This window comes from Oreochromis aureus, linkage group 17 (assembly GCF_013358895.1).
Source record: "Oreochromis aureus strain Israel breed Guangdong linkage group 17, ZZ_aureus, whole genome shotgun sequence".
NCBI classification, from domain to species: domain Eukaryota; kingdom Metazoa; phylum Chordata; class Actinopteri; order Cichliformes; family Cichlidae; genus Oreochromis; species Oreochromis aureus.
In genome coordinates, this window is record NC_052958.1 from 3,595,995 (window position 1) to 3,609,005 (window position 13,011).

Genomic DNA, 13,011 nt, shown 5'->3' on the forward strand with positions numbered 1-13,011 from the left:
GACAGTGTGCCTGTTTCAGCAGTTTGGCCTAAGCCAAATGGTAACTGGTCTTTAATAATATAAAACACATTAGTACAGTCCAGTCCAGTTTTTTGCCCTCAAGAAAACTTAACATGAGATTCCCGATAGCCAGAGATGCAACTGCATGGCAGGAAAAAGATCCTGTAAATGGACGAAACTTCAGTCAGGAGAACCCCTAAGATAATCCATCTACAATATGAGGTTAGTCATTAATGTACTGCTGCATGGTTTGGATTACTCACTATGAAAAATTCCTGATCCTCAGCTTCATTTACTCATTCTAATCTTTCTTAGCCTCAAAGTGATTCTTTCCTGACCTGTTCCAATATTTGGTGTCTTGTAAACCGTGGGGCAATGGGCTGTAGTTACATCATAAGGTTTTAAAAACTGAGCTTGAAAACATGCTGCATATGAACAGTGCTAATAAAAACGCAGGTCAACAGGTCGACAGTGATCACTCGCTATTTTTAAGGGCTTGTTGACTCTGATTGACGTCACTCATAATTGTCCTGAAAAAAAATGGTCCGGGTCCTTATGGGTTAATTTTTGGCAATCTGCCAAAATTTCTGCCAAGACTCTGTCGTTACTCACAGCGGATGCAAACATGTTCCAACTCCCAAACTCATCCTGCCAGTACCAAAGCCACTCGGTGGTGTGGATGAAGATCGGCTCAATCACCGAGTTTTCTGTCGAGAGTCGACGTACTTTGTTCTGTCCACAGGTCATCGTGTCAAAGTGCACGGCCGGGCTGGTGCTACTGCAAAAAACCAAGAAAGTATTAACATGGAATTGTCCAGTTATACCAAAACCTTTGTGCATTGAAACACTCAATGAAATGATTTTCCTGTAGCAACAGAAAATCTTATCTCAGTTCATATTTCCTCTTTGTTTTATAGGATATAATTATGTTAAAGTTTCAAATTCTTCTTCTTATTTTTTTTTAACTTTGAGAAAGTTTAAAATGAGCATCTGTTATTTTATCAGTGTATATATGAAAGAAAATATGGAAAAGCTTAATAGTTCCACTTTATCTAAAAACATTGTGATGATTGTGTAAAATAAATCTCTGAAGAAGTTCAATCCCACTGAATTTAATCGTGTGAGTACCTGTGAGAGTTCCTGGGGTCACAGTAGTCTCTCTCAATTGTCTCATTGTCGGGCAAAGGAGTCCACTGGACTCCCTCTTGGACCTGCCATCTGTACGGCATCTTGTCATGAGCTTTATAACATCGATCTAAGGAGAAAGAATAAAGGCAGCTGATCAAAGTCAAGAAGGAGCTACATTAAAGCCTCAAACACTTAATAACCATGACTTTCTCACCCTCATGTTTGCAGTGACCTTTAATGAAGTACATGCAGATCTCTGTTTTATCTGAAATAAACAAGAAATATTTCACACGCATCACTCAGACAGCAGTTTTAGTTCATCTCCCCACAGAAGTGTTTTCAGCTGCTATTATTTACCTCTAATGGACCGCTGTCTCTTGTTGTGCCCTTTGTTGGCCTTTGCAGCTTCATCGTCAGCTGCATGAATGTCACTTGAGAAATGGGTGTTTTCTCGGTTGACGTGGTTACCGTCTTTCCCTATATCCCAACGGCGTGGCCGCTTTTTGCTCTTACCAAAAAGACTGCTTTCATTAGTGTTGTTGTCATTAGCAGAGACTTCACCACTGGAGCAGTTTCCTCTGTGGACTCTATTGTCCCTGTTGGTTCCAGCCAGCCTCAAAGCCTGTTTATTTGCATAAGCAGCCTTCAAGGACTGAAAGAGTGTGTCAGGTACGCCTCTAGCTTTCAAAGCTTTGAATGGCTGTGGAGCAGTAAAATCGTGGTTCTTCCAGCAGCTGCATTCACGGCTGATGTAGGTCTCACAGATGTGGAGTCTCCTACAACCATCACCATCCTGACACCTGCCGAACTCTCCATCACCGTTGTTGTAGTTGTAGCATATCTGATGGAGAGAAGAAAAGCAAAGGGGGTTACAATCATAGCCTGTATATAAAAGATGGATATAGCCAATGTTATATCTATTATTTATGTTAACTAGCTATAAGTGAGAGGTGAATCTGACTAAGCAACTGAGGACATGTAGCACCCATATATAAGTAGGTATAACACAAAATCATACTTTGCTTTATCACTTATTTTAGTGTACAATAAATGCACGATAAATTAAAGTTAGCAAAATGCTATATAAATAAATAAAATGTGAAACTGGTGCCCAAGATCCTAAACTTATCAGGAATATTTTTACTGAGGTCATCAGTCAATGTGTGATCATTTTCTTAACTTGTTTGCAACAGAAAAACTCTCTCAAGCTTTTTAATATTGTTGTATTTTGTGAAGTTGGTGGGAAGGTTGAGCTTGATATAAGCATGACAAGAAAATGTGTCTAAAGAAAGGCTGCTTGATCAGCAGATCCAGTATTGATTGAAATTCAACTTAAGAGTGCTCGGTAGTAAGACTCACAGCAGGAAGGAGTGTGTGGTCACTCTGCAGCAGCAGGGTGCACAGCTCTCCTCGGCTCAGGCTCTCCAGCTCATGCTCCCTCAGAAGTCTTTGGTTATGATCAGAGGTCAGCTCATGGGAGAAGCTGCAGCCCCTCCTGTTATAACAGAATTCATACAGCTTAGTCAGGTCTGTGAGTGCTAGCATCCATTTGCTCAGTTAAGAAGAAAAAACCCAAACCAAAAACAAAAACAGTGTCATACATTTAAATTAGCCGATGTCTCTCACTGTGGGATGATTATGAAAGCTTATCTGTCTGGTACAAAGTCAGCTGTTTTTGAGGCTGTTAGTGTTTAAAACCAAAGGGTTAAATCAAATAACAGCCTAATAACTCGTGGTAGTAATATTACATAAATGTCAAACTTGACTTTTGGGAAATATGTTTTAGAGGGATTAGTCCAATACCAGCTTTTTATATATAGCTGGGTAGAACTAGAATCCCTTTAACATTTTAAATTGAGACAAAACTTCAACCCAAAAACACATTGTCTTTCATAAATACATTTTTTAATTTAAAAACTGAGAACTCTTTTCAATATTGATTTGAGCTTTACTAATGCTGGAAAAATTCTCTTTGGACAAACCTAGCCATTTTCCTTTCACTTCCACTCTTTTTCTAACTGCTAAGCTAAGCTGATGTTGCAGCTGCACATAAAAAACATCAGAGAAAATATGTCTAAGGGACCACTGGAGAGCAACTTTGTTTGATGTTTTTGGTGTAGCTTTTTCAAGAATAGCTCTATAAATTCTCTGTAGGCTCCTCTTGTTTATCTGTTTGTGTCTTAATTTCTATTCCTGTTATTTGAGTTATTACAATATAGGCAGGAGAATAAAACATTCTAAAACTGAATATATTGCACAGTGTCCCTCCCAATTAAAACATGGTTCAGCCCATTGTGTCAAAACTTATTTCTTGTTGTCAGTAGCAACTGATGCAGATATCAGGTTTACAGGATAAAAGAGTTTGAAATCCTGCCTCCACCTGAGCTGTCAGATGGCCAACTATAACTCTGACATTAACTGTGTGAAAAGCTGCAGAATTCAAAATTCACCAGAGAAAAACTGAGTGAGAGGGAAACCAATGAACACTAGGCAGATGGCTTTACATGTGTAAAGTGTAGAAGTAAATTTAAATCTAATTTGATATACAAAGGTTATAAAGCTAGTTATGTAGCTATTTGGTGGTTACGTGTTTTGATATTTACATGTTTACACGTTTGAATGTTTAGACATGCATGTTCAAACCAGTAATAAGTATGTGTTATATCTACCTAGTTGTTTTCCCTGTTTTGATCTGAGTATAAGATTTCCTGGCTTCTGAGAGGCCAGTGAAGTATTCATGAGGGCGGCACACAGGAAGTGTGGGTTTGTTGTTGTTGATGTGTGCTGAGAGTAAAGAGGCTGCTAAAAAGTTATCCGTCTCCCTCTTGCTGTTCCTAATTATTCAGAGAGATTCCAAACCATCTAGTGAACCCTCACGTTACACATGTTTACGGTGTGCAGAGATAATAATACCCCAATACAGTAAACTCGATTATTTACTTTAAGTCTAGTACATTTACCTGAGCTGACTGAACTCACACAATCCGAAGAGGAAGTTTTTACACAGGTGCAGACCCCTGCATGTCCCCGGGCAATCTTTCACTCTGCAAAGTCTCAGGTGGGTCCTGGCCACCACCTTCTCCTGTCCGTTTGGACAACAACGAGCAAATTTCTCTCGGTTACAAATGATCTCCGACAACTTCGTGGGATCGCCGGAAAATAGATTACATACTAAATCCTCAGTTTTGATTGCTCCTTGATTGGCGCAGATCCTTTTCAGTATTTCTGTCTCCATCGTGTCCGAGCTCTGCCTGCGTTTCCTTCCGCCCGTGAGACCAAACCGCAGCTTGACGACAGCGGACGATGGCTTCATGTGAGGAGGAAAACTTCGGCATCATTTCTGATGATTGGAAAGCGAAACTGAACTATTTTTATCTAGGACTGATGCTGTAATGCTGCTGATTTCCACTTGGGGGAGTCACCGTGCTGTATGACCTCCTAATGCATCCTACACCTCGACTGAACATGGAAAGAAAGAACGGCTTTCTTCTGCTTCACAGCTGAACAGAGTGAAGACATTTCCAGTAATGCTATAACAAAAACAAGCCTCATTAATTTTATCTAAATGCTTTCTGTATTCTTCTCTTCAAAGAGTCTGTAATCAGATTACTGTGTTTTTACAGTGGGTGTTTAAGATTACATATGCCACTTTTAAAAATCCGATTATTGTAATCCCATTAATGCCATCTGTTAGTCCCACCAGCTGGAAACATGCAGCAGAACGGCTCCTGCCTGCAGTTTGTTTCCATCTCAAACATGCAAAAAGAAGGATTGGGCTTATTGCCTATTATAATCAATCTGTGCTGTATTTTTAACTAGAAATTCATGTAAAAACTTACTATCGACTTTTAAATTGTTTTTCTCATTTAGATGAACTTCCAGCACATTATAACGGATATGTTTCATTAGCACTGGAAACCAGCTCACCAGGTCTTAGCCTCCAGCAGCAGGAGGAACATTTAAAGTTCCCCGGCATCACTCATCTGCATTTTCTTGTTAACGTGCAGCACATTCCCCACCAGCTTCATTGCTTCCTGTCCCCCTCCCTTACTCCGAGGAGAATAAACATGTTGGAAGTGATTTTTCCATTCCTTCGCCCCCCCCCCCTTTTTTTATTGCCTGTCACTTCTTCCACCATCTGCTGCCACCAGAAACTATTATGCTTGTTACTCTGAAAAAGCCACATTTTTCTTTAGTATCATAAAGGAATACAGACAAATCTGACCAAGAGGATCACAATGACCAGGTTAAGTAGCCTGCTCTATAGTCACTTGGTCAAGAGTCTAAGATGCATAGCACCATACTTGATTAAGATGTTTAAACTTATTTTACAGTAACTATATCCTATATAATCTATCAGTTTCTTTCTTCAAATATCAACTGGATTTTGCCTATCTGGGGGCAGAAAAACAAGGTATTAGTGCTTACAGATGACTAATAACAATGACCAACTGTAGTAAATCCAGTAGTTCATTCTAGTATTTTGGACTGCTAACCCAAATATTCAGGAACCAAATGAAATCAAAACACTAAAAAAGGCTAAAAAAAAAAAAAAAAAAAAAAGAGGCTAAGCATTTTATGTGGCTGAGGAGAACTGCAGAGTGATGTTAATTACCAGTGTATTTATCATTACTTCATATTACACATACCCACTGTGTGCACTGAGGTTTGACCACCACTGATATGATTGGGAACCACGCTTGTCTTCCATTTTGAATGGAAGCATATTCCCCGACCAGCAGGCGAAAACCTATTTGGTCTTGTTTTGTTTGCTAGGAGAATGTTGGAACCCATAGTTTGAATGGACGACACCAACTTATAAGCAAACACTTGCCAGTAGAACATGCCTGATATATTGGTAGGGGATGCTATATGTGGATGATAATTGACCAATATTAAAATAAATAATAATAATAAAATAAAAGAAGATTATTTTTCACTGTCACTCTATATTTGTAAAGACTCATAAACAGCAGGACGTAATGAATGTTAAGAAACTTTATGTGGTGCCTGTGTCAAGGAAAAAAATAGAGAGTGATATATCAGGTTTTTAAAGCGCTAAATATCAGTATTGGTCTTAAAAATCCTATATCAGTCTGACTCAAGTCAAATCTTCAGTTGGTAGTGAAACTGTGAAAAGTGCAAGACAAACCAGAAATGGAGAATTTCTAGAAAACACTCACAAACTGCTTATACCAATAGGGGTTCAGTAGGAAGATGTGTAGAAAATAACAAGAGATACTGCCTGATAACTGATTTAGACTTCTGCATTGGATCTATGTGACTCTATGAATCTCTAATGACTCTAATAATTTACAGAATGAATGTCATAAAGACATCAGAAAAATGTGTTTACTGATGTCACGGTGCAGGGGATCTCTGTTGGTGCATCCCATTTGAAAAACTGAATTTTTGAGTTCCCAGTTGAAATTTTCAGCTGGAATGCTCACTCAAGCCGGACTTCCAGCTTAGAAAGTCAAAGCAGCACCAATGCCCACTTAATAAAAGAAGATCACAGGAGTGCACGTAAGCTTTAGTAAAACTGGAATACTTGAAAAGTGCACCACTGATCTTCGGCATTTGTGACTTGCTAAATAAGCCACACATTTCCTTGCTTTTTTGACTTCATTACTGGAATGCTCTTAACTCAGTGTTACATAACACCGACTCCAGCATCTGACTTCAGAGCTAAATGGTATGAATCTGCAACCAAGGGAGTAGAGTGTAAAAGAGTAAGCCACGATAAGTTACGACACTAAAACGAAATTTTCAAACTGCATTGTCATAACCCATATTAGATTTTTAAATCTCTAAATATCCGTTCAGAGGAGTAGCCCCCTGCTGGCCATTGGAAAGAATGCAAGTGGAACACACTGTTCGTGTAACATATCATGGTGTAGTCCTGAAAAAGTTAGAATTTCTGAGTTCCCACTTGGAATTTCAATATGGAATGCCCCCCTCAAGTCAGAGTAGCACCAGCAATCTCGAGTTAACCTGAGCAGCACTGAGCTTAAATGGTAGTGAAACCGTAAATCTTTTAATCTGTGCTTCCAATGTTGTGCATGTGTGACTCACTGAATGCAGGGATGATTTTAGCCAAAAATAAAAGAAGTAGAATGCTGTATTGGCTTTAGCTTGCTAAGAACCAAACAAATGCTGTTTTTAGTCTCTTTTTCCAGATACAGAGCTCTGAGGTAGCTATGTCCATTTTCAACATACAGTCTGTGTACTATACCTAAATGCGTTTTCTCATAAAGCTAAAAAAACAAACATAAAAAACCCAAAACAGCCCATTGAGGTGTGGCCTGTTAATTCTTAGAATCACTTGACAAAAAATACTTTAAAACTCTTTTTAGTCTTATATTTGTTTCTTATAGTATTACTACAGTCACACCTTGCGTACAAGGGCTTTACAAAGTACGAGTATGAGCAGAGGCGACTTTACAGTAAATGTGAACTAATTCATCTCATATTACATCCTTGTATTTTTGTGCCGCAGTCTGTCTAATTAAAGCGTGAGGTTTTAGCATATTGTGTAACCGCATTTGCCTTAAGCTTTGATTTAAAAGAAAAAAAGAAAAGGCAAAAAAGAAAAAGAAAATCAGTCTGTCTTTTTAGCCTCTTCGCCTGCAGTTGTGTGTGTAGCTACGCGACCTGCCTGCGATTTCCTGCTTTGGGTTTCCCTTTAAAAGGGGGCAAGGCTCAATGCTGGGAATTCACGTCATTTCGCCGTTTTACACACATCCAGATCAATGAGAGAGAGAGAGAAAGAGAGAGAGTGAGAGAGAAAGCGAGAGAGAGAGGTGTCCGTCGAGCTCTCTCTCTCTCTTCGGTCTCGCTCTTCCAGGAAGGGATTATTAACCAGCGCGCTGCCGACATGTGAAGGGAAAACACACGCAGACAAAAGAAGTTTTCACACCGACGACCACGCTATGGACCCGGCCAGCAAATAAAGGAAGGAGGAGGAAGGAAAAAAAGGAAAAGAAGCGGGCTACATGAAAAAAACAACTTCTCCCACAAACACAAGCCGAGCAGTCGGGCTGCCGCTCGCGCTGCAGCTGTGCGGGTTTCTATAAGAAAGGAAAGAAGATAAAGAACAGCGCGCGACGGAAAAGTGGACGGAGAGAAGTTGACTGGAGATAATGTCTGAATCCTCCTCCGCTGCGAACAAGGTAACACTGTCCGCTCACCCCCCACCCCCCTTTAACGCACTCCCTCGTTTGTCTTCAGGAGACAATTTCAACTGTTTGGTTTGAGTCTCCGCTCCGTGTGATAGAGCCGCCAGGGTTGTATCACCTCCTGCAGACGGCTGTACAGCGCCATTCAGTTTGTTTTGCTAGTCATCTGTTGCTCGCGGCTCCACGCTCTGAGTTCGCCTCCACTCTGCTCATGATTGGAAGAAGTCGTGACTCTGTGTGACTGTTTGAATTACCGACCCCCCTATAAAAGTAAGCAGAGATCGGGGGGCGAACGAGTTGCAACCTACCTACATGTATGTGCAGCATCAGTAAAAAAAGCTTTTTTCCCCCTTTAACTATACGAGCTGGAGGTGGGTGTTAGGACTGCAACTGAAGCAGAATTTGATGGATAAAGAAATGCTTGTTCTAGAGCTGAACTGAACCATACATTTAAAGACTGTACTGGGGAGGGGGGAATGGTTGATTTTTTTCCTGCCTTTTTTTTTTTTTTTTTAGCGACGAGGAATTCATCAAAAACGGATAAATCAAAAAGGGAAAGGGTGCATTAGAGGTGCATGCATCCTTATGCAACATGATTTCATGCAATTATTTTTTTTCTGATAGCAACTGTTTGCAGGCAAATGCAGGCATTTAAAAAAGTGCACCAATTGTGACATTTTGGGCAGATACGGATACCAATACCGATATTTTATATATTTATTTTAAAAGTGTTTTTTGTCCTCTGGGGTCCTCAGTGGAAAAAAAAGAAAGAAAATATTAATAAGAAATGACTTGTGTGTTTTAAAGGCCTTCACACAAATTTTGAACACTTATTTTATCCACCAACATAACATAGCTAGCTAACTACAAACAACAAACCGATACTGATGCTAGGTCAGTGTTGACTCTGTTTTTGTTTGTGTGTTTTGTCTGAAGAAATTAGATTCCAACTGATTTATCTGTTGGCTGATACTGGGCTATATTAGCTATTTGCTGGTCTATTGGAATTTGCATTAAAAGCAGCTGATTAAAAAAAATTGAAGCTGTGTCCACACTGGAAGTGATTTGCTTATTGCACATAGTTTTAAAACTGGTGCTTGGTTACTTGTGGACATTCCAGGCTCCGGTTTTCTAGGTAAGCGTTTAATGCATTTACTACCAGATTATAAGTCACTCAGTGGTATTCTGCGTTTTCGCTGATAGTTACTTTAATCGCTCGCCTAAAAGTTGAGCCTATGTTCATTCATTCTGCACTTTGAATACCTACAGCGTGTACACAGCTTAAAGATGAGAAACACCCTTAAAACATGTTGCGAGTGCTGACATTTCATAGTGTGACCTCTAGAGGGCACTCTGCATTTTAAAAAATGTTTAAATCGCCAAGTATCGCTATTGATTCAAAAGAAATAAGTGAACTATAAAGACTTTATTACGCTGTTGTCAGACATTTAGCAAATGTAAAACTGATAATAAAAGTAAATGTCATTGACTGTCATCAGTTTCGGTGAATGCGGCCAATATCAGCTGATATATCAGTGCGTCTCTAATATTTTGGCTTTTGTAGCCGTTGGTCATACTACGTATAAACAATTTAAACCCACTTTGTGCTTGCCAAGAGCATGTTGTGATCTGTGTGATCCATTGATTAATCAGTAATGAAGATGATACACTGTTGCAGCATGAGGACAAGGAGACAATATTGATCAGCAGAGACTGAATGCTAAAAATAGCTGATTAACCTGCAACAATTTTCAGATCCGATTATTGTTTTTGTCACACTAAAACTGGCTCTGTGCTTTTATTTTTGGACATTAGTCAAAAATCCAAGTCTATCACTGTAACTGGGACATGTAATAATAGAAATATTATTTGAGGTGCCAAGGTCAGACTGAAATAGCTCAAAGCAATGCGCACTGTCCAGTAACTGAAAACGAAAAACGATGTTTTGTTTGTGAGGGATGTCTGCTCATTACTGAGTCTGATGTCAGGGCACGATTCCCGAGGAATGATCAGAACTTCCCTCTGAGAACTTTTACCGTCAGAGCGAGACAGAATGACTCCCCCTCACCTTCGGCTCTGTTGCAAATCACTTTCCGTTGGTCCCAGAGGTCGCGTTTTCACAGACCCAGGCGAAGCTGTGTGAAGACGCAGGCAGCTGAATTTTTAGACAGCTGAATGTCAAGAGAAAGGCCTTCTGCCTCTGAGAGGAGGAAATAGAAGACTGGAAGATTATTGCTGGGGTTCCACAGGAAATTCCTGGTACATGTAGTTGTTGTGCAGGTCTCAAAGTAGCTGGGTGGTGACAACAGGCTGGAAGGTGAAACGGCAAGAAAAAGAAAAACAAAAAAAAAACTAACTAAAAAAACCCCTGAGCTTCATTTCCTCAAGAAACTTAGGTGGAATCATGCTTTGCAGGAAAGGAAACCAGTCAACAGAAAATTACAGTTAACTGGAAAACCTCATACCTTTAGCCTACGTTCGGTGCACGCCATAAACAGTAGCAGAATTCTCATAAAAATGTGCAAATCTTTACATTCGAGGAGCAGAAACCAGTGAAAAACTCCCATTGTTGCCTGACTATTGACTGAGAAATTCTTAGAAGATAGTTTATGTTATTCAGAACTTTGAAAGTCTCGCATTCACCTATGTACTGACTAACCATGAAAAGGATTTTTGTGTTGAAAGGAAAAAAGACATCATTTTGTTATTACATCATTTTAAAGGTTTTGCAAACTGCAGTGAACCATCTGAAAGAAAACAAAGCAAATACACAGAATTCGCTTGCACGTCCATACAAGGACGCTGACTAACAATTGTGTTAATTATGTCCTGATTATTATCTAAAGATATTTATGTGTAGAGTGTCTAAATTCCCAGAAATCACTGAAGAGGATTGTTTCCTAGCAAACAGTGAAAACCCCAAAGATGTTAAAGTGATGCACTTCAACATAACAACTTTATTGCTCGACCATGTTGATATGATTAATTCTTTTCATTCTAGATTAGTCCAAGAATGAAAATAATGCTCACATTTTGACTCATCAAGTAAAAATGAAAACCAGAAATGCTGTTATACTGGACAATTTCAAGATGATGTTTTTAAAATCCGAAAAGCTGTCATTGTTCAAATATGTGACATTTTTAACTGTTTCTGAATACCTGGAAAAACTATATCGATTAGTCAGTTTGTCTTTAAACAGAAAACACGATCTCTGATGTAAATCCACTGTAGTCGTTGACAACCAAGAGCAGAAGAGACTGTGGTCAACATCTTGTCCGTCAGTGCATTGCTTAGTTTAGGACCTTAACTCTGTCCAATGAAACACACGTCCTAAAGCATGCATGGCATTCTGTGTATTTGGATGTCCAGAAAGTGACTTCACAGCTCATCTGGCCTGAGCATCAGTTTATCAGGCGCACATTCTCCTCTGTGTACCGAGGCTAGCCGTTAGTGTGGGTGCACGGCGAGGTGAGGCGAGTTGGCGTGGTGCTGTTTGGGTTCAGGGCCGGTGCATCGCAGAGCTTTGTGAGCCATGCTTTGTGTCTCTGTGTCTATTCATAGCAGGAGAGGAGCTCTTTCAGTCCTTCCGCGAACCCGCTGCCAAACTCTACTTCCTCCCCCGTCCATGCTCCCGCCGCGAGGCCAGCCAGCCGAATGGAGGACGAGCCTGCCAGGCTGCCTGCGCACCTGCGTGAGTCACACTCTCTTGCTTACACACACAAACACACACGCACACACACACAAGGATGACCAGTGACTCCCACATGCATCGATCAGCCGGTCATTTGAACAGGACAGATTGATTTTTGTCAGTGTTTTTGGCATCTTGCTCTGGAAATGTTTCCGCTTGGTCCTAAGTGATGATCTGGGAAACCAGATCTGAAGTTGTTCTCATAATTTGTTCAAAAATCCCTTGTCAAGGCGAGCTTTTTTTTTCTCTCTGTCTCCTGCTGACACAGTTTTAACTTCTGGAGGTGATGGCATCGGAGAGTTTAGGTCAGCAAGCAGAAGTAATGGACTATCAAAGTGAGATCATGAATAAATAAAAATAGTTAAAACTCATCACATCCAGTCAGGGCAGCACACTCGCTATTATCACCGCATGAGTGCTGAGCTGGTCATGCTGTGTCTCTTAGCTGGGAGGCGTTGAAGCAGATCTGGGGTCAGGCTTTTAATCACACATGCTTCCACTGGAGCACAGCTGACTGACCTTCTGCACTGGAATAACAGCTACACAGCAGTCAGGTACAGACAATATGGAGCAGAGAACATACAATACAAGGAACCGTGTTTAAATTAAGTCTGTTCAATACACAAGATCCTTACTTTACATATTGCCTGATCATTGAATTAGAGGAGTTCTTAAACATCCTTAAACACAACATCCAAGTAAGTCCTTGGTCACCAAGTGGCTGAAGGATAGAGTGTTTACTAATATGAAAACATTCAGTTATTTAATTATCTTAAAAAACAGTGCACGCTCACAGGTGGCCAATTTACCCCTTTAAAACGAGGAGATTAGACATATAAGACATCAACTTTGGTTAGCTAGCTTTATAGATGGTATGCTGGATAGCAGGAAGTAAGATAACTAACACTAGCTAACATTATATTACAGGGGGCAGTTAGCCAGCTAGTTTTCCATGTTCAAGTTAGCTTTGTTGCACTTATGCCCATATTTAGCTGATCTCTGAGTTGCACAAG

General features: G+C 40.1%; 2 protein-coding genes across 3 annotated transcripts in view; one reads left to right on the forward strand and one right to left on the reverse strand.

Moving 5' to 3' along the window:
* The window catches only part of LOC116323188 (protein mono-ADP-ribosyltransferase PARP12-like), a 95,140-nt gene extending 89,962 nt beyond the window's left edge, over positions 1-5,178 (reverse strand). Inside the window, exons 1-2 of the mRNA XM_039600953.1 lie at positions 4,089-5,178; positions 2,488-2,623 (exon numbers count right to left, since the gene is read on the reverse strand). Coding sequence (XP_039456887.1) covers positions 2,488-2,623; positions 4,089-4,441 — 489 coding nt within the window. The 5' untranslated portion in view covers positions 4,442-5,178. The remainder of the gene's footprint in view (positions 1-2,487; positions 2,624-4,088) is intronic.
* A 2,697-nt stretch (positions 5,179-7,875) lies between these two features.
* etv6 (ETS variant transcription factor 6) overlaps positions 7,876-13,011 on the forward strand; it is a 31,050-nt gene continuing 25,914 nt past the window's right edge. Inside the window, exons 1-2 of one of the 2 annotated variants that reach the window (XM_031743462.2) lie at positions 7,876-8,300; positions 11,869-11,998. In XM_031743462.2, coding sequence (XP_031599322.1) covers positions 8,271-8,300; positions 11,869-11,998 — 160 coding nt within the window. In that variant the 5' untranslated portion in view covers positions 7,876-8,270. The remainder of the gene's footprint in view (positions 8,301-11,868; positions 11,999-13,011) is intronic. The other variant, XM_031743463.2, reaches the window with a different exon arrangement.